Below are 21,878 nucleotides of genomic sequence, written 5' to 3'. Positions count from 1 at the left end.
ACACTTCCGCATATATCAGGTGTTCCCCAGGGAAGCGTCCTGAGACCTCTACTGTTCCTGATCTATATAAATGACCTGGGTGACAATCTGAGCAGTTCTCTTAGATTGTTCGCAGATGATGCTGTAATTTACCGTCTAGTAAGGTCATCCGAAGACCAGTATCAGCTGCAAAGCGATTTAGAAAAGATTGCTGTATGATGTGTCAGGTGGCAGTTGACGCTAAATAACGAAAAGTGTGAGATGATCCACATGAGTACCAAAAGAAATCCGTTGGAATTCGATTACTCGATAAATAGTACAATTCTCAAGGCTGTCAATTCAACTAAGTACCTGGGTGTTAAAATTACGAACAACTTCAGTTGGAAGGACCACATAGATAATATTGTCGGGAAGGCGAGCCAAAGGTTGCGTTTCATTGGCAGGACACTTAGAAGATGCAACAAGTCCACTAAAGAGACAGCTTACACTACACTCGTTCGTCCTCTGTTAGAATATTGCTGCGCGGTGTGGGATCCTTACCAGGTGGGATTGACGGAGGATATCGAAAGGGTGCAAAAAAGGGCAGCTCGTTTCGTATTATCGCGTTATAGGGGAGAGAGTGTGGCAGATATGATACACGAGTTGGGATGGAAGTCATTACAGCATAGACGTTTTTCGTCGCGGCGAGACCTTTTTACGAAATTTCAGTCACCAACTTTCTCTTCCGAATGCGAAAATATTTTGTTGAGCCCAACCTACATAGGTAGGAATGATCATCAAAATAAAATAAGAGAAATCAGAGCTCGAACAGAAAGGTTTAGGTGTTCGTTTTTCCCGCTCGCTGTTCGGGAGTGGAATAGTAGAGAGATAGTATGATTGTGGTTCGATGAACCCTCTGCCAAGCACTTAAATGTGAATTGCAGAGTAGTCATGTAGATGTAGATGTAAGTCACCACAGAAGCCAGTTGCTTATATACTCGGAAGTCAGCAGCAATAATTGTAACGTCACTGCCAGCTGATTTTGATGAGCTGTATTAATTTTGGTTCAGGTGGTGTTGGGGTTCGCGTTCATTTCTCACTTGTTAGTCTGCTATCGCAAAAAGTCTCAAGAGAAAACTATGGGCGCGGAAGTAACGATGTTTTGAGAAAGCGCATTATAGAGTCACCTATGTTCAAATGTGTTGCTTATTTGTAGTAATGAATAAGAAAGAATATTAAGCCTGTAATAACGCAATTGTTCAATGATTTGTTGCGGTTGGCAGTGTCCGTAAACAGAACACATGTGACACGACGGCTTCAGGTTTCTAACGACAAGACTGCTGATGGGGAGTGGGTGTGGGGAGGGAAGGGTTAGAACTGCCAAGAAATACGTTACAAGTTACGCCAACTTTACTTACACCGACATGTAGCGACCACAAGAATGAAACGAAACTTAGCATGACACTGTTGCCTTAAAGAAAGAAACACTTAAAAAATGTTAGTTACATGTGCGTAGATTCTGCCATGTGATGACTTGCAGTTTTTGTCACTTTTAATATGGACGAGCCGGCTGCGGTGGTCTCGCGGTTCTAGGCGCGCAGTCCGGAACAGCGCGACTGCTCCGGTCGCAGGTCCGAGTCCTGCCTCGGGCATGGATGTGTGTGATGTCCTTAGGTTAGTTAGGTTTAAGTAGTTCTAAGTTCTAGGGGACTGATGACCTCAGATGTTAAGTCCCATAGTGCTCAGAGCCATTTGAACCATTTTTTTTTAAATATGGACGAAACTAATTTTTCGTTTATAACAAAGTGGCAAGACAATGGCAGTAAGCCTTCATTCGCGTTGATTCTCCACAAGTTCGTTGTAACACTAAACGGACATAAATTTACATTTTGTTAGGGCTTCCTCTAATTTATTTTTATCTCTTCCTACAGTTTAGAGATCAGTAAAGATGTAAGATTGGTTTTATCTGGCAACTCTTATCTGCTGTGTGAGGCATAAACAACTTTTTTCAAACCTTGATGGATGGAAGTTCTGTACGGCAGCATATCGATAGCAATCATTTATACATAAAGACACTCAAGTTCTTTTTTTACTTTTGAAGGGGCATCGTACAACTGACTTCTGTTAAAATGATCTTTTATAGAGCTTCTCGATTCTTTTGGTTACACCTCTTGCACTTGGTCTAGCTCACAAGTTGAGCCCTCACCTTTCAATTCTATTGATTCCTAGTTTTTTACCATGTTTTCTTTGTAGTGGTCTCTTAAATTAGTCCTATTCTCTGATCATGTTTATAATATTTAATGCAATGGTACAGTTTACAAACTGACTATTATCGCCCACATCCCACTCTTTCTTAAAAATTACACACAGATGATTGATTTTTACGTTTCATTTTCATAATAATAACAAAAAACTCTTTTATGCATCTCGAACATAAGCAAGATAATCTTGGAAGCGTGGAATTTCCTCAGCCAACAGAGACTACCGGTGGCGTGCGAAAAGCACTGATCGTTTCATGTCGGCACCATTCGGAACACTTCTTCGCTGCTGTGCTCTTTGTCTCACTGCTGCCAATGACAGAGAGATTCGGCAGTTGTGGCACTATAGTTGCGTGATGAAGAATAATCCTGATGTTATGTGGCGATGAGTCATTGTTGGCACATTGAAGTCACCTCCTACGATACCCCGTAGAGCTAGAAGATTTTGAGGCAGACTTATTCCTTGCGACGCTCGAAAAATTGCAGAATGATGTAAACTCGAAAAAATAAAAATAAAATTAATGGTGTGCTCATTCGCCCGCTGCACAAGTTTCTAAATGGTTTTAGCAATAACGGGCAAGAGCTTAAGAAATACCTGCAAGATTTGGAGTTTTGCAAATACATTCCTGACCATTCACATTCAACTCTCGGTAAGAAGAGATTAGTTTTGTTTCACATCCACTGAAACATTCAATTTTCGCCCGAATTTCTTATGAATATGCACTGCGATGCTGTGAAAGCAGATAGCATGTAAATACAGCTGTATATTTTAATTGTTATGCCCAGCCACAACACAAATAAAAAAAAAACTTGACACTCGACTGGTTGTGCTTTTGGTACATTCAGTTTTGCGGGAGCTGGTGTGTCCTTGAAGAAACAAGCTCCGCTAATCGACCACAACATGGGCAACCGACATGTGAACTATATACGGTGTAAAGTATTTAATCCGAGAAACTCCGGGAGGTTGTAGGGGACACCAGAACAAATATTTTTCCCTAATGTCATTTGTTCCTATGGGGATTATTTAAACCGGTGGAGACCGTATTACGCTCTTCAGTTGTTAGAGGCCGTATTACGATCTTCAGTTGTTAGAGGGCATATTACGCTCTTCGGTTGTAAGCAACTGCTGTCCACCAATGTAGTAGTGCATTGTCTCTGTTTACTAATGGAGCGATACACCTGGAGGGAGTACACTGATATGGTTGGTGCGCACTACGTAGCGCACCACAACGGACGAGCTGCACAGTGGGTTTATCGCCGTATCCAGCATCATACGACCTTTTCTGCTGTGTACCAACGTCTTCGTGAGGCCGGGTCATTTAGCAAATTACCTGGATAGGGACGCCGTCGCATGCTAAGAACGCTGCAAATAGAGGAAGCTGTCTTGCATCATGTGGAGCGCGATCCTTCAATCAGCAGTCGTGCAATTGCACGTAACATGGTGACGAATCAGAAGAATGTAAGAACAGTCCTTCGAGAGCAATAGTTACGTTTATTTCACTTACAGCACGTCCACAACCTGGAACCAGTTGATTATCCACCCAGAGCACAGTTTTAGCATTGGTACCTGGAACAGTGTGAAATGCATCCTACATTTTCATCCTCTGTGTTGTTTACCCATGAAGCAACGTTCGGGCATGATGGAGTCTTCAACGTGCACAATTCGCATGTTTGGAGTGATGATAACTAACATGCCACAGTTACCAACGCTCATCAAGTGCGGTCCTTCGTTAAAGTGTGTGTCAGTGTTGTTATGGACTGTTTAATTGGGCCGTATCTGCTACCTAGGCCATTAAATGGCAGGCACTATTACAATTTTCTCGCCAGAGCATTGCCAGAATTGCTGGAAGACGTCCCACTCCCTACAAGACAACGCATGTGGTTCCAACATGACGGGGCTCCGGCACATTTCAGTCGTCGTGTGCGTCGATTCCTGGACCGACGGTTCCCAGAAACGTGGATTGGCAGAGGTTGTCCTGTACCATGGCCTGCTAGATCCACAGATATGTCCCCCTGGACTTCTTTGTGTGGGGAGAGATGCGCAACCTTGTTTACGCAACTCCTGTTGCGTCAGAAGAGGATCTGATTGCCCGGATAGTAGCAGCAACAGGAACAATTTAGGATACTCCTGGGTTTTGAAAATCTACTGTAATTGAAATTGGGCTGCGTTAATGTGTTGTCTCATGGTCATAAAAAATGGAAAAAATGACATGGGGAAAAATATTTGTTTTGATGTCACCTACAACCTCCAGAGTTTGTCGGTTTAAATACTTTTCACCCTGTATTTGTGCTCCTGCAAAAGCAGAAGTGACGCAGGGGCATTAGGATTACGTCAGTATTTTGTATTTTCGAAACACTTTACATATTAACATGTACAACTGAAAACACTTGTAAATACAATGAGGACTCAGAAACAGAAGAGGACAGTTGTGTGTTTAATTAAAAACGACAATAATTGTATTTATTTTAAAATGCATTATACAGTACAATCAGAAACAAATCTTTAAAATGTCGCCGGCCACTGTGGCCGAGCGTTTCTAGGCACTTCAGTCCGGAACCGCGCTGCTGCTACGGTCGCAGGTTCGAATCCTGCCTTGGGCATGGATGTGTGTGATGTCCTTAGGTTCGTTAGGTTTAAGTAGTTCTAAGTCTAGGGGACTGATGACTTCAGATGTTAAGTCCCATAGTGCTTAGAGCCATTTGAACCATTTTAAAATGTCATTTTTTCCTCTACTACCTGCGTTGTACTACAACGACCTTATTTACATTTGCATTCTTTGTTACAAGCAAGCAAGCTCAAATATTTGAAGGTGAAAATCAGTAAAAGTGCATTCACTGATCCATGTTATTTACATGTGTAAATTCTGCCGTAAAAACATATCCGGTAAGAGATGCGCACGACCGTGAGTTGCCATCACTGGAAGACAAACGAGAAAATTTTCTTTTTCATGACCCCTCCCCCACAGCGACCAATCTATTAACAGCACAGTTTATAAACAAATTAGACTGGCTTAAGCGCCACCATATTTGTTGTTGATTAAATACCTCCATACAATTTACTTTCCCTCTGCGCTTCAAACGCAATAAAGTAATAAGGAAGTGACCATTTTTCAGGTGCCATTTTAAAAAGAATTACATTAAAAATGACAGGACTATCGATAGTTAAGTCAGCCTACCGATTGTGAATATAGTGGAGGTACTATCGATTAATCGGTAGTTTATCGATGTTTAAGTAACACTACTGGACGTCTAGTAGTGGAAATTAATGTAGGGTGTGGCCACCCTTGACATATCTGATGGCTTGAACTCTGATGGGGACGCTTTCAGCCTCTGAATGTGTATGGAGGAATGGCAGCCCATACTTCTTCGAGATGGTAAACTAGAGAAGGTAGTGGTGTCGGACCCTTGGGTCTGCAGTAAGGTCGATGTTCTGACCCATTCCAAAGGTGTTTTATGGTGTTCAGGTCGTGACTCTGAGCAGGCAAATCGATTTCAGAAAACGTCATGATTAATTGAATCCCTCAGTTGCCGACAGGTTTTGTTGAGATGCCTCGATGGGGACAGCTGAAAACGTGTGCCCCGACCGTGTCTCGAACCCGGAATCTCCTTCTTACATGGCAGACGCTCTATCCATCTTTTTTTTTTCTTATTAAAATATCTCATTTTGTTCGTTTTCGTTCGTTGCATCTGATCGGGGTGGACGTCGTAAGACATCCGTTTAAGTTCGTCGTTGATCTATTAACTCCGTTCTTTTATTACAGAGGGCAGCTAACCCTCTGACCGAACACGCTGAGCTACCGTGCCGGAGTCCTCAACTCATCTGAGCCACCGAGGACACAGATGAATAGCGAGACTGCGGGGACTTATCCATTGCACGCCTCTCGTGAGACCCACATTCCCAACTGTCCACAACCTACATATGTAACGTTTCTAATAGATATTTGCCTATCCACTCGTTACTCGCGTCAAATAAGGTGGAGATTATCGTAAGAGTTCGGGCAACCTGTACGCATACGCACAGATGAAGGTCAATGGCCGGTTAGCCTTTAACTACATACGAAGACAGTAACTGTTCTTGTAATAACAGATACGTATGTAGCTTGTGGATAGTTGGGAATGTGAGTCTCACGGGAGACGTGCAAGGGATAAGTCCCTGCACAGTCGCGCTATTCATCTGTGTCTTCGGTGACTCGGGTGGATAGAGCGTCTGCCATGTAAGCACGAGATCCTGGGTTCGAGACCCGGTCGGTAGACACATTTTGAGCTGTCCCCATCGAGGTATATCAACAAAACCTGTCGGCAGCTGAGGGTGTCAATTAATTATGATTTATTCTAGAGAAGCTATACAGTCATCAATGGTATCTGTTCTTTCGAGAACAGTTACTATCTTCATAGATTTCAGAAAAGTTATTTTCCACAGTCCATACCCTCATAAATTCCTCTTTATGACGTGTTGGATAGTCATGCTGACACAATCATCGTATCCGAACTGTTCCTGTACTAAATGCAGTACACGTTGCTGTAAAAAGTTTAATGTCTTTCCGTATTTGGCGTTTTCTTAAGCGCGATAAAGGCATCACACCCTAACCGCGAAAAATAGCCTCATATCATAGCACCGTCTCCTCCACACTCCACTGTTGGCAGTACACGTGATGACAGGAACCGCTCTCCAGGCATTCACCAAGCCTAGACCCTTCCCTTAGACTGGCAAGATTGCCACAGGAAACAGAGTGACTCATCATTCCGAATCACTTGCTCCAGTTGTCGCTCTTTACACGACCTCAAGAGTAGCTCAGCATTGACTACAGAAATGTGTGGCTTACAAGGAGCTGCCCGATCACTATACGCCATTATCCCTACAGTCCGTGTACTATCTGGACTGCTGGTAGCCTTCTGAAACTCCTTCCGTTGATTTAAGGCAATTTTTTACAGCCACTCTTCCCGTCCGTCGTGCGTAAGGTCTCCCTGGTCTCGTTTTCTCTCTAGCTGTTCCTTCCGTTCTCCACTTCACAGTCACTTTACCAAACAGTCGAACGGGGTAGCCTTAGAACGGTTGAAATGTCCACGATGGATCTATTACTCAGGTGACATCCAGTAACTAGTCCACATTGGAAGTCACTGAGCTCTCGCGACCGACTCCTTTTGCAGTTACTGCGTCTCTTCTGACAACACAATATTCCCCACATCTTTTTTTATTATCAGGAGATCCACGTCTCCTGACATCTGGCGATCAATTCCGCAGTACCTAGGGCTGTGCCGTTACTTTTGATCAAATAGTCTATTTTTCTTAGCCAAATTTCTTTCATCACACTTGTGCCGTCGCCAGTGGGGTTTAAAGATGTGACATATCATGTGTACTTCGTTACTGAGTAAAGGGTACCCGACGAGACTCGAAGTACCGTTTCGTCACTGTCCAAAACGTCTAGTTACTTGTTTGTAACAAGCAGAAGTTGAAATAAGCAGTTCACATAATATGCAAAAAACTGGTGATTTCTCAAACTGGGGATCAATCAAGAATGGCGTGTCGCAAGTTTCGGTCTTGGCTCCTCTGCTGTTCTTAATATATATTAATGACTTGCCATTCTATATTCACGAAGATGCAAAGCTGGTAATTTTTGCTGTTGATACAAGTATAGCTATCACACTCAACAGACAAGAATTAAATGATGAAATTGTAAACGGTGTTTTTCAGAAAATCATTAAGTGGTTCTCTGCAAATTGGCTCTCATTAAACTTTGACAAAACACAGTATATACAGTTCCACACAGTAAATGGAATGACACCATTAGTAAATATAGACTTCGTTCAGAAATCGGTAGCTAAGGTAGAATATTCAAAATTTGTAGATGTATGCATTGATGAGGGGTTGAACTGGAAAAAACACACTGAAGATCTGCTGAAACGTTTGAATTCAGCTACTTATGTTATTCTAATTTTGGCGATATACATCTCAGTAAATTAGCTTACCATGCCCATCTTCATTCTCTGCTTTCGTATGACATCATATTCTGGAGTAACTTATCATTGAGTAAAAGAGTGTTCATTGCACAAAAGCGTGTAATCAGAATAATTGCTGGAGCTCATCCAAGATAATCTTGCAGACACTTATTTAAAGAGCTAGGGATCTTCACTGTAGCCTCACAATACATATTTTCACTTATGAAATTTGTTATTAACAATCCGAACGAATTCAAAAGTAATAGCAATGTACATGCCTACAATCACGCTTGCAACTGGAGCATTAAACAACCACCGCGCGGGGTAACCGCGCGGTCTGGAGCGCCTTGTCACGGTCCGTGCGGCTCCCCCCCCGTCTGAGTTTCGAGTCCTCCCTCGGACTTAGTGTGTGTGTGTGTTGTTCATAGCGTAAGTTAGTTTAAGTCAGATTAAGTAGTGTGCAGGCTTAGGGATCGATGACCTCAGCAGTTTGGTCCCACAAGACCTTACCACAATCTCCAAAAAGAATAGAACAGGGATCGATGACCTCAGCAGTTTCGTCCCACAAGAGCTTACCACAAATTTCCAAAAAGAATCAAACAACCAAAGGATGACCTGTATTGTAGTTGAAACTGGCCATGAAAGTGTAGACTAGTGTACTGGACGAAGCTCACTTATTGTTGTCGCAGCGCACCAGGATCGAGACCTGTAAAATTAAATCGTATAGCTGTAACACGAACCCTTTTTAAGGATTTGAAATTTGAGGAATATTAATAGACGACAGTCCGCGGGGGCATAGTCTGTTTTGAAATAACTGGCTATAAGCATACATTTTGTTCACCTCTAAAGCACAAAATATGATCTAAACTACAACATGCAGTGTTCTAACTGACCTGAATTTTCAATGTTCGTCCACTACACCAATACCGGTTAGACGAATTGTGATTCCTTATTAATTTGAACATTTATGTGATGAGACTTTAATCACTGGAAGATTTGGTTTGAAACATCTCTGTTACTTCCTGTTGTGTTTGAGGTTGATTTGATTAAGACTTTTTGGTGATAAAACTAAACAAATCGGTATACAACCAACAAGATACCATGAACAAACTGCCTATAACAGGAATCGGAAGTCTAACAGGGGTCAGTGATTCAATTTAATCTCGGGCCTACCTGTTGGTACTGCGTCTTTGAGGACCATCCACACATCCTCCACTTGTTCAACTTACCTACCATCACCTGCAGCGCAGCTGCTAGTAGATTGTGCTCCAACGTACGAACAACAAGACTCTAGGAGGGGTTGGTACATTCATAAGTGAAAAGTAGAAAAATCTGGTAAAATCTGATTATACTGTCAAGATTCAGTGTGTACATTCAGGTGTACATTCGTTACATCATTTCCACGAAGTTATGAATGGATTTTTGAGAATTCAAGGAGGTTACGTTCAGTCATGATTCTGACTTTTGCAATTTTTAAACTGCATCGGTACTTGTTCCCTTCGGAATTCATACACAATCAATTATTATCTTCATCACATTTTCTTTGTACGCGACAGCGATGACCATCCTTGAGAAAACACGGCTCCCCTTTCGTTGTTGTAGTTATTTCTCATGGTGTATAGAACGCAAGTATGGAACTGCATGGGAACGACGCGGTGAACACGTCCGCTATTGGTGAACGACAGCAGTGGGGGGCAGCCTCTTGTCGGAAATACCACGGTTGAAAACCGACTGGTCGGAAGTCCCACAGTATCTGAGCGCCTACAACAGGGTCGAAACGCCACGGCCGTAGCTCCTAGTTCATCAAGCAATACCAACTGTGACCTGAAGTCAGTAGTCAGTGGCTCCCCACACTATGACTGTAGGAGTAGCACCATAGTGCCCCTCCAGAACATTGGAGGAATGACATCTCTCCGAGGTCGCCGCCATTCTCGCCGACGATTGTTACGCGGGGTAGTGCAGAATCACAAATTATTACTGAAGAAAACGTGACTCTATCATCGGCAGTCCATGCGTTCCGATTACAGCACCTCTCCAAATGCAGCCGTTTGTGGTGCGGTGTTAACGGCAGCCTATGCACAGCATTGTAACTCCTTAGTCCAACTGGTCCTAGACTCTCACCAACGGCGCGGGATGACGCAGAATGTAACAGATTGTCCATTACTTGTTCTCGAATGGCAGGCGCAGGTGTGAAGTGGTTACGAAGTGCTTGGTGCACAACATGGCCGTCCTCCCTTGCAGTGGTCATGCAGTATCGACTGGAATCTGTATGATGAGTAAGTCTGCCCTCTCGTTCCCATACCACCCATTGGGCCACTGGCACATGTGAGTGCCACACAAATCTGGATATCGACAGCCTTCATTTCTGTGCAGTTTTGTACGCTACTTGTGTCGTACTCACACTGAAGCTCCAAAGAAACCGGTATAGACATGCGTATTCGAATACTGAGATACGTAAACAGGCACAATACGGCGCTGCGGTCGGCAAAGCCTGTGTCTAGCGCAGTTGTTAGATCAGTTACTGCTGCTACAATGGCAGGTTATCAAGATTTGAGAGAGTTTGGACGTGATGTTATAATCGGCGCACGAGCGATGGAACACAACATCTCCAGCGATGAAGTGGGGATTTTCGCGTACGACTTTTTCACGAGTGCGCCGTGAATATCAGGAATCCCGTAAAACATCAAATCACCGACACCGCTGCGCCCGGAAAAAATATCCTGCAAGAACGGGACCTACGACGACTGAAGAGAATCGTTCAACGTGACAAAAGTGAAAACCCTTCCGCAAATTGCTGCAGATTTATGCTGGGCCATCAACAAGTGTCAGTGTACGAACCATTCAACGAAACATCATCGGTATGGTCTTTCGGAGCCGAAGGCCCACTCATGTACCCTTGATGACTGCACGACACAAAGCTTTACGCCTCGCCTGGAACCGTCAACACCGGCATTGGACTGTTGATGATTGGAAACATATTACCTAGTCGGACGAGTCTCGTTTCAGATTGTGTCGAGCGGATGGACGTGTACGGGTATGGAGACAACATCATGAATAAATGGCCCTGAGTGTCAGCAGGAGACTGTTCAAGCCGGTGGAGGCTCTATAATGGTGTGGGTCGTGTGCAGTTGGAGTATATGGAATCCTGATACATCTAGACACGATTCTGACAGGTGACACGTACTTAAGGATCCTGTCTGATCACTTGCATCCATTCATGGCCATTGTGCATTCCGACGGACCTGGGCAATTCCAGCAGGACAATGCGACACCAAACGTCCAGAACTGCTGCAGAGTGGCTGCAGAAATACTCTCCTGAGTTTAAACACGTCCGCTGGTCACCAAACTCCCCATACACGAACATTATTGAGCATGACTGGGGTGCGTTGCAACGCGTAATTGACGGAAAGTGATCGAGTAAAACAGAAGTGATTTCTGGCGTTCCCCAAGGTAGTGTGATAGGCCCTTTGCTGTTTCTTATCTATATAAACGATTTGGGAGACAATCTGAGCAACCGTCTTAGGTTGTTTGCAGACGACGCTGTCGTTTATCGACTAATAAAGTCATCAGAAGATCAAAATAAACTGCAAAAGGATTTGGAAAAGATATCTGAATGGTGTGAAAAGTGGCAGTTGGCCCTAAATAACGAAAAGTGTGAAGTCATTCACATGAGGGCTAAAACGAACTCGATAAAGTTCGGTTACACGATAAATCAGTCTAATCTAAAGGCCGTAAATTCAACTAAATGCCTAGGTATTACAACTTAAATTGGAAGGAACACATAGAAAATGTTGTGGGGTAAGGCTAACGAAAGAGTGCGTTTTGTTGGCAGGACACTTAGAAAATGTAACAGACCTACTGAGGAGACTGCCTACAATACGCTTGTCCATCCTCTTTTTAGAATACTGCTGCGCCGTGTGGGATCTTTACCTGATAGGACTGACGGAGTATATTGAAAAAGTTCAAAGAAAGGCAGCACGTTTTGTATTATCGAGAAATATGGGAAAATCTATCACAGGATTTGGGTTGGACATCATTAAAAGAAAGGCGTTTCTCGTTGCGACGGAATCTTCTCACGAATTTCCAATTACCAGCATTCTCCTCCGAATGCGAAAACATCTTGTTGACACCGAACGACATAGGGAGGAAAATGAGGGAAATCAGAGCTCGTAGGCAAAGATTGGAAGAATCCTGTGGAAATGCAATCCGAAAACAAAGGAAGTAGGTTACAGTACGCTTGTTCTCCCACTGCTTGAATACTGCTCAGCATTCTGGGTTCCGTACCAGATAGGGTTGATAGAAGAGACAGAGAAGATCCAACGGAGAGCAGCGCGCTTCGTTACAGGATCATTTAGTAATCACGAAAGCGTTACGGAGATGATAAACTCCAATGGAAGACTGCAGGAGAGACGCTCAGTAGCTCGGTACGGGATTTTGTTGAACATACCTTCACCGAGGAGTCAAACAGTATATTGCTCCTTCCTACGTATATCTCGCGAAGAGACCATGAGATCAGAGATATTAGAGCCCACACAGAAGCATACCGACACTCCTTCTTTTCACGAACAATACGAGACTGGAATAGAAGGGAGAACCGAAAGAGGTACTCGAGGTACCCTCCGTCACACACCGTCAGGTGGATTGCGGAGTATGGATGCAGATGTAGATGTAGAAGATATAGAGATTGGAATAATAGAGAATTGTGAAGGTGGTTCGATGAACCCTCTGCCAGGTACTGAATGTGATTTGCAGAGTATCCATGTAGATGCAGATGTAAACGTGCTTTTCAGAAGAGATCTCCAACCTCTCGCACTCTTACGGAGTTATGGACAACCCTGCAGTATCCATGGCATCAGTTCCCTCCAACACTGCTTCAGACGTTAGTCGAGTCGGTGCCAGGTCGTGTCGTGGCACTTCCACGTGCTCGCGGGGACCCTACACAGTATTATGCAGTTGTACTAGTTTCTTTGGATCTTCAATGTAACTACAACAAGGAAAGGGAAGCCGCGTTTTCTCGAGGATGGTCATTGCTGTCTGGTGCAAGGAAAATGAGATAAGAACTGACCGCGAATGAAACCCGAGTGGAGTAAGTGCAGAAACCGTTTAAAAATTAGGAGAGTCAGAATATTGGCTGAACAGCAAGCAACCAGTCTGCGAAATGGAGACCCACAATGAGGTCCCTTTCAAACTCTGTCAGATGCTGATAGCACTGTCGGACCTTCTACACCGAGGCCTGGTAGCAAGCACTAAACACGAGCAATACGTATACACTATGGTGGCACAGAAATTTGCAACTCTAATCATTATAGAGGCACCAGTGGTGTGTACATTGACATCCAACCATGTCTTCTGGGTGCTTCACTTTTTTTTGTCAGGCAGTGCACATTCTACTGTTATAATAACAACCTTTCACAAACTTAATATAATCTCAAGTACCAAACAGAAATCAGCCACTTAAAAGGCAAACATTCTTGCCGGAGGAACATCCTCAACTGAGCATTATAGGAAAGTTTGAAAATACCGCTTCAGTTTTAAGTTTTTTTTTTTATTTTCCAGTACTTAGTCATGTATTAGCCTGAAACCGGTCGTGGTCTATCATCATGTGTGATACATGTTTATGTTCATTTAGTCTGCACTTCATAAAAATCTGCATGCCACTCATGTAAAAGGGGAAAAACATTCATTTAGTTCTACCTTTTATGGATAAGCTTTAAGTTGCCGGCTTCCAGTTAGTTTCAATATGGTTCTGCTCTGCCCCTGTTCCAATATGTTTCTTTACCTCTCATAATGTACTCTTAGCGATTTTCAACAACTTTTTTGTAATGTTTTTCCGTTTTGTATGTAAATCACCAATTCAAATTGTGAACGGTCGGCTTAGTTCGTCCCTCGTTCTGCTTCCCGTCAACAGATGGCAGTGCTACTGCCAGCCTAGTTCACCAGTTTACTACCCCCACTGTGTACGCTACTCCATACTCTGCGCTCGCTGGTGGTACACAGCGTGATATACTCCCCGTTGCGGCTGTCAGGGTCGCAGCACAGAATGTCAGTGTGCTGGTGTTCATTCCATTCTTCTTCACACACGCAGTCGTCCATCGTATTGTCTGGTGTCGCTATGGCATTGTCTTACGTTTTACCGCACCTAGCTCGACCGATGTTTTCTAAAATGTTATATGGTGCTCCTATTTCGTTTTCTCACGTGTGCTAACGCATGTGGAAAGTATCATTGGGTTCGGTCTCTTGTTTATTTCCAGTCTCACACCTGACAATGGGCGTGGAAAATAGCCCGAAATCGGTTGTGGTCTAAGCACTGAAAAATAAAAAACCTTAGAACTGAAACGGTATTTTCAACTCTTAGAAGAACATACTGATTTCGTTTGGAGCTCTGTAAATTGTGAAGAACTGATACAAGGCGGTCACGTGGCTCTCGAACACTGACGTAAATGTGGCAGTGACGTGGTGTGTATGAATCAATTCTATGGGACCAGCGCGGTAAGATGGCTCGAAGTGGCGACGTGTCACAGTGACAGAAAGGAACTATCGTGTTTGGACTTGCCCGTGCTCACACCGTCAATGAAGATATTAGATTTGTTGATGTATCAGCGTCGCAGTCCAAGTTTTCAACAATTACTGGTGTACCACTCCTGACGGTGTAACATGGACTAAGGGCGTTGACCATAAAAATATCCTAACCGCCAGGGAGCGGAGACGAATGTAAGTGACAACGGGTTTCAAACCCGACAGTAACTGCTGCTATCAGTAAATTGAGATCCATCTCAACAAGTTTCCGACCGAACATTGCTTGCAGTGGACGTTCGGAATCGATTATCTCGTACTTGCTGACAGAGACACTTAAAGCTGGACGTCTTCAGTGAGACAAACGGCACGGAAACTAGACAGTAGGTGGTTGTAGGCTCCAACGAGTCACACTTTGGCGTCTTTTCAAACAATCTAAAACGTCGAGTGCACTGACAACTCAATGGGGAGTTTAATCCACAGTGTGTGGATGGTTTAGATAAGGCCGGAGCTGGAGCTGTGGTACTTCGGGAGTCTTAGGCTCACTGATTTACGTCACCGTAAATGCTCAACAGGATGTGAAACCTGAGCTATCCCGACCATTACATATTCAAATAACTTGTGGTTATGCAGCCGGGGGACGTCTTCGACAACCGCCGGTATTTCGACAGGTGACCACCAAAGGCAAAACGGTAGGATGTAAGAATTGCGCAAGGGGTTTGGAACCTACTTTTTTTTCAAGTGCTCTAATATAAAAAAAAGTTCGTGCCCAGGTACAGACAAACACATGATTATAGTTTCAGAAAAATTGTATGATTTATTCAAGAGAAAAAGCTTCAAGAATTCAGCAAGTCAATAACGTATTGGTCCACCACTGGTCTTCATACAAGCAGTTATTCGGCTTTGCACTGCTTGACAGAGCTGTTGTATGTTCTCCTGAGGAATACTCTAATTCTGTCCAACTCGCACTTTAGCTCGGCAAATCCCCGAGATGACTGCCTTACAATGCTCCAACCGCTCTCGACTGCGGAGTGACCCAGCGATCTTGGGTAGAGTTGGGCATGCACGGAGACAAGCAGTAGAAATTCTCCACGTATGCGGGCGGGCATTATCTTGCTGAAATGTAAGCCCAGAACGACTTGCCGTGAAGGACAGAAAAAATGGAGAGCAAAATATCGTGGACGTATCACAATGCTGTAAGGGTGTCGCGGATGACAACCGAGTGAGTCCCGCTATGAAAAAAAAATGGCTCCCCAGAACACACGCCTGGTTGTTGCTCCGTATAGTGGACTTGAGTCATGTTGGTATCCTACCGCTGTCTGGGGAATATTCAAATACAATTCCGCCTGGAACCTGATTGACTAGAGTCGAATTGTCTTCAGTGATTGTTGGTAAGGTGGGCACAAGGTTGAAATTCATTGGGAGAGTCCATCAACAAAGGAGGTGGCTTACAAAACACTCGTTCGACCTATACTTGAGTATTGCTCATCAGTGTGGGATCCGTACCAGATTGGGTAGACAGAGGAGATGGAGAAGATCCAAAGAAGAGCAGCGCATTTCGTCACAGGGTTATTTGGTAACAGTGATAGCGTCACGGAGATGTTTAGTAAACTCAAGTGGCAGACTCTGCAAGAGAGGCGCTCTGCATCGCGGTGTAGCTTGCGCGCCAGGTTTTGAGAGGAGGCGTTTCTGGATGAGGTATCGAATATATTGCTTCCCCCTACTTATACCTCCCGAGGAGATCACGAATGTAAAATTAGAGAGATTCGAGCGCGCATGGAGGCATTCAGACAGTCGTTCTTCCCGCGAACCATACGCGACTGGAACAGAAAAGGGAGGTAATGACAGTGGCACGTAAAGTGCCCTCCGCCACACACCGTTGGGTGGCTTGCGGAGTATAAATGTAGATGTAGATAAATGTAGTGATGAGCTCCGCTTCGGACTGAGCCCTAAAGACTAGCGAAGACGTGTCTTGGAGGCGCCCCAGACAGTGGTGGGTTACCAACCTGACTGTCGGCCGTCACACACCGTCAGGTGGCTTGCGGAGTATGGATGTAGATGTAGATACGGCCCGACAACCAGGAATGATGGTCTGGGGTACCATTTCTTTTCACAGCATGACCCCTTAATTGTCATTCGCGCCACCCTTACAGCGCAGCGTTACGTCGACGACATTATACGCCCCATTTCGTTGTCCTTCATGGCAAGTCAAGATAATGCCCGCCCGCACACGGTGAGTGTTTCTATTGCTTGCCTTCGTGCTTGTCACTCCATACCTTGGTTACCAAGGTCACCGGATCTTCCAAAATTGAGAATGTCTTTAGCATTACGGGCATGGCCCTCGAACCATCTCGGGATCTGACGATCTAATGCGTCATTTGGACATTCTGGCACTATTCCTCAGGAGGATATCCAACTATTCTATGAATCAAAGCGAAGTCGAATAACTGCTTGCCTAAGTACTCGACGTGGAGCAAAGATTTATTGACTTGCTCAATTTGTGAAACTTTTTCTCTTGAATAAATTATCCAATATTTCTGAAATTGTAATCATTTGTTTTTCTGTACATGTAAACAACATCTATTGATTTCCGTCCCTTTCGGACAATTACTTCGTGGTGCGTCGTTTTTATTGCCTTACAGTCTGGTTAGATTATTCTTTTGCTGTTTGGTCTTCTGACAGTGAGAATTTGAATGCCTTTGAGAATATCCTGATGCAATCGACCCGATTAGTTTCATGATAGAGGTCGAAAAGGACGGCTGCTTTCCCTTCCTTGATGTGCTGGTCAGGATGAAGGTTGTCTATAGGAAACCTACTCACAATGACTTGCATCTGTGGGCCGATAGTTGTCACCATCCGGCTCAGTGTGAAGAGCTAGTTCGTACTTTGGTTCACTGGGCCCACGTCATTTCAGACCCTGAGAGTTTGTCAGCTAAGATAGATTAGACGAGCGTTGCGATATCGACCAAAGGTGCACACGGTGAATGACGATAATATCGAGTTGGTACCAAGGTCTACGTACTTCGTACCTTACTAGGGGAAAATCTCCAACAAGACTGGTCGTATTTTGCGGCAGTATGATGGAAAATGTGTTTTCCGCCTCCATCTAAGATTAGGGTCCTTTTATATTCCGTTTAAGATGGTTTTGGTTTGCGTAAGGAGGGTATGTGTCGTATTGCTTGCAGTTGTGGCCTGTCATATGCTCGTCTGATTATCATGACCGTGGAGGACCGGTGTACTGAACACAATCACAACAGCCAAGCAAATCGGCTATTGCAGAACATTGTCGTGGCTCCGGCCATCCTATGAAATACAACAACACGGAGATTTTGCCATGCACTTTCAGCTATTGGAATAGTGTTATTAAGAAAGTAATTAAATAAAATTAGCAAGCCTCATTGTAAATAGAGGTGGAGCTTTTTCCTTAAACTCTGCTTGGAATCTGTATTCCGTGTCAAAAACAGAAGTACAGAGTTAATTCCCACGTCAGTAATTTCCATTACCAATAACGTTTAGCGCTGGGTACCTTTCGTTATGATGGCCCTAGTGTTTTGTACTTTGTGTGTGTGTATGTGTGTGTGTGTGTGTGTATATGAGTGTGTGTAGTCTTTCTGGAACTGCTCTGAAAACCGAGGTTCTAAATTCTCTCGTACAGCGCTTACTTGTTGCAGGTTCGCCCTGAAAACGACAGGATGGTCACCTGTCGAAATATCGAAGGTTGTCGACGACTTCACCCGGCTGCGTTTCTGTAATTAGTTGAACATGAACTAGGAGGTTTATTTCAACATTCTCGAAAACCGAACTGGAAATTTGTGGTAACGACTATGGGACCAAACTGCTGAGGTCATCGGTCTCTAGGCATATGCACTACTTAATCTAACTTATACTAACTTACGCCAAGGACAACACACACATCCATGCCCGAGGGAGGACTCGAACCTCCGACAGGGGCAGCATGAACCGTGACAAGACGCCCTAAACCGCATGGCTACCCCATGCGGCCTCGATGAGCAAGTGTTGCTCTTTCTTCTACAGCTTGAAGATGAGTGTGCTGTGGAAACTTCAAGCCAGCTGCCAGCAAAACCGCTCCTATCTCCTTCTTGATGGCACCACTCTGGCATCTCTAACTATTCTAAGTCTGCAGCGTGGCAACGAGCAACACACGGGTAAAGTCACAGACGCCTATCGTATTGTCCTCCAACTTGGTGGCGGGTCCACCTTTTTATACCCGTCATCCCAGACAGGGGTCACTTGTTTGAACCATACCATATTTGGCGATCATCATTTTGAGCGTGCCGGTCGTGTGGCCGAGCGGTTCTAGGCGCTTCAGTCTGGAGCTGCGCTGCTGCTACAGTTACGGGTTCGAGTCCTGCCTCGGGCTTGGAGGTGTGTGATGTCCTTAGTTAGTTTTAAGCAGTTCTAAGTCTAGGGGAGTGATGGACCTCAGATGTTAAGTCTCATAGTGCTTAGAGCCATTTGAACGATTTGAATCTCATGGTGTGACTAACAAACATTTACATTATCATTGACCATAGGGACTATTTTCCGCGTCAAAGAAAAGAAGAAAAATCATGTACGTCGTGTCTGCTTATGAGTGTGTAACATGTGTCACAGGGGGGCCATTTCTGGTGGCCCCGCACCTGAGGATTCTGGAACTCAGCCGATGTGGCATCTCTACTGTGCCGCCTGCTACCTTCCGGAACCTCACCGGCCTCTGGACTCTGCGTCTCAAGGAGAACCGCCTGCGTGCTGTCGACGGCCTGACGGACCTCCCGGAGCTGGAAGTTCTCGATCTCCACGGGAATGAGATCGTCTCCATCCGACCGGACGCGTTCATCGCTGTGCCCAAGCTGAAGCAGCTGAATGTGAGCAGCAACCCACTGTTGGTGCCGTCCAGCGGAACATTTCTGAACGCGGCCCACCTGTCCTTTCTGGATCTGAGTCGCACTAACGTGACACGTCTGGGCCCCGATGTTTTCAGCGGAACGCCAGCACTCACTGTCCTCAGGTCTGTACCCTCACTCGAATCACTGGTTTGTAACCTCTCCCTCACTTATCGACCTTAATGACAGTGAAAAATTAAACCGCGTGTACCTAATGGAAATTTGGGAAAAGCAATCTTCACCGAAGTTAATCTGTCGGTAAAGAGGGAGGAAAGGGTTACATCTAAATCAAAGGAAAAATGCAAATGAAATTGGTGGAAATTAATTTTGAAAAGGGGTAGAGTTAATATAGAAAGTAAATGTGCGGTCGTTACGTTATCAATTAATTGGCGTTAATTAGATATTGAGATTTGGGGAAAATTACGGTCACCAGTCCTATGGACAACTACTATAATAACTGAAAATGAAAGATTAGTGCACATATATTAAGCAGTAAAAGCGTGGCAACTGAAGGTTGACACGTGTTGTGTGAAAACTGAATGTTTGTCAGAAGTAATAAATTTCGTTACACTCTGACTTAATTTATCAAAAGAGTTAATAAAACCGGAAAATTGAAGGTTAATTTAGTGACTGAAATTCAGAGTGAAATTTGTTTCTGAAGCACTACGAAATTCAATAAAATAAGGTTAGTCTTGGGCTACCTCAACAATCATTTCAAAAGCTACTTGAATCTACAGAATTTAGAAATAAGATATTTAACTTTGAACTTGAATTTAATGATTCTGAACAATTAACAATAGTAAAATTTAGTACGTACCAAGCCGAGCTGCAGTCACAGGTAAGCTAAAATATGGTAACAAAACTCGCACTCTTAATTTGTGCTTGTGTAATCTAAATATTGTAGCCAGCTATGAATACCTTAACCGAACTTTGAAATTAAAACAGTGAAATGGAATGATATTTCTTTAATGCTGGCGTTTGAATTTCAACGACACTCGAGTTCATTTCGGAAAACGAAGGTACCCTGCTTGGTAGTGCAATTGGGACAATGAGCAACGAAGTTTCTGTATTTTGCTAATGGAATAGTTTGCAAAGCTGAGGTCTGCCATACAGTTCTAAAACTTTACGTGCTTTTAGTCTTCCTCGTTGGTTGATTGAAGGTTAGAAGTGGTCGATCGGGGAGGTGACGACAGTCACTCATTATCGGCCGTCGCTGTTGCAAAGCTGGATGTTGGTGCGCCTTCTTCTCGACACGGTCACCAGGCGAAACGGGCTCTTGATGTACGCCAGCTAATGCTTCCCGTCCGCGACACCGTGTCAGAAACTATCATAGCAAGTGGAGCGCAATTACATGCTGCCAAACCCCGAAAGCGACAAATATCAAAACAATTACAATATATAAAGACACAGAAATGTCATATCTTCAGGTAACAAAATAAGGAAAACATTTATAGTACAATAGAAGGAAATAGGAGGATATACATTTCCGGCGTTACACTTGCCCCACATTGGCTGAGGATGTTCGTGTAACCTAAACAGACTCAGAAAATGTCCCAAAAAGAAAAAAAAAACTACAGCGGAAATGCACATGCTCAAAATATCAAGAAAATTTAGCATTAGGCTAATTAACCATAAACCAATTTTTAGACCATAATAATTGAGTGGAGACACTCCTAACCTTATTCCTCTCTGTCATCTTACACAAAAGGAAACAGGCTATCAACATATTAAAATTCATAGAAAACAGAAACAATTCCTAACAGTATCAAGAAATGGAATACTATTTACAAAATTAATCAGAGTACATGGTCATAAAAACATCTACATCAAAATACGCAAATTAATAATTAATTACATAGAATACACATTTTTCATATAACCTTTTCACAATATTTTTGTCATGAGAGTGCACTTAACGCTAAACAAGAAAATAATATACAGCAGATCGAAAAAAACATAAATATTGACAGCAGAATTCTTTCACATCAGCTGTCCTGGAAGAAAAACAGCTCCGCCTTCCGTACCCGCAAGTACAAAGAATGCCGACAGCAGCACAAGAGCCGACAGCGGCTCCGCCTCGCCAGTATTGTTGCGCCCGCCTGTGCGGCACGCTTGATCTCACTCGCTTGTGTAACGGCATTTCCAGAACGCCCGTTTTCATTGAATTCTTTCGGAAAAAATCACTCCCGAGTAATCTCAAGGAGTCCATTAATAATATCACAGTGGATAACTCAACACTGTCCATCATCACACGCATGTACTAGCCTGAAACTTAAAACAGCGTCTAAGTACATCGGCAATGACTAGTAAAACACATATTCATAAAATC

The 21,878-nt window shown here is 43.8% G+C and overlaps 1 protein-coding gene across 1 annotated transcript in view; it reads left to right on the top strand.

Moving 5' to 3' along the window:
- The window catches only part of LOC126355140 (insulin-like growth factor-binding protein complex acid labile subunit), a 110,837-nt gene that overhangs the window by 37,638 nt on the left and 51,321 nt on the right, over positions 1–21,878 (top strand). Inside the window, exon 3 of the mRNA XM_050005327.1 lies at positions 19,281–19,674. Within this exon, the coding sequence (XP_049861284.1) occupies positions 19,281–19,674 (394 nt within the window). The remainder of the gene's footprint in view (positions 1–19,280; positions 19,675–21,878) is intronic.

Source organism: Schistocerca gregaria, chromosome 3 (assembly GCF_023897955.1).
Source record: "Schistocerca gregaria isolate iqSchGreg1 chromosome 3, iqSchGreg1.2, whole genome shotgun sequence".
NCBI lineage: Eukaryota > Metazoa > Arthropoda > Insecta > Orthoptera > Acrididae > Schistocerca > Schistocerca gregaria.
This window is presented reverse-complemented; position numbering and strand designations above follow the sequence as displayed.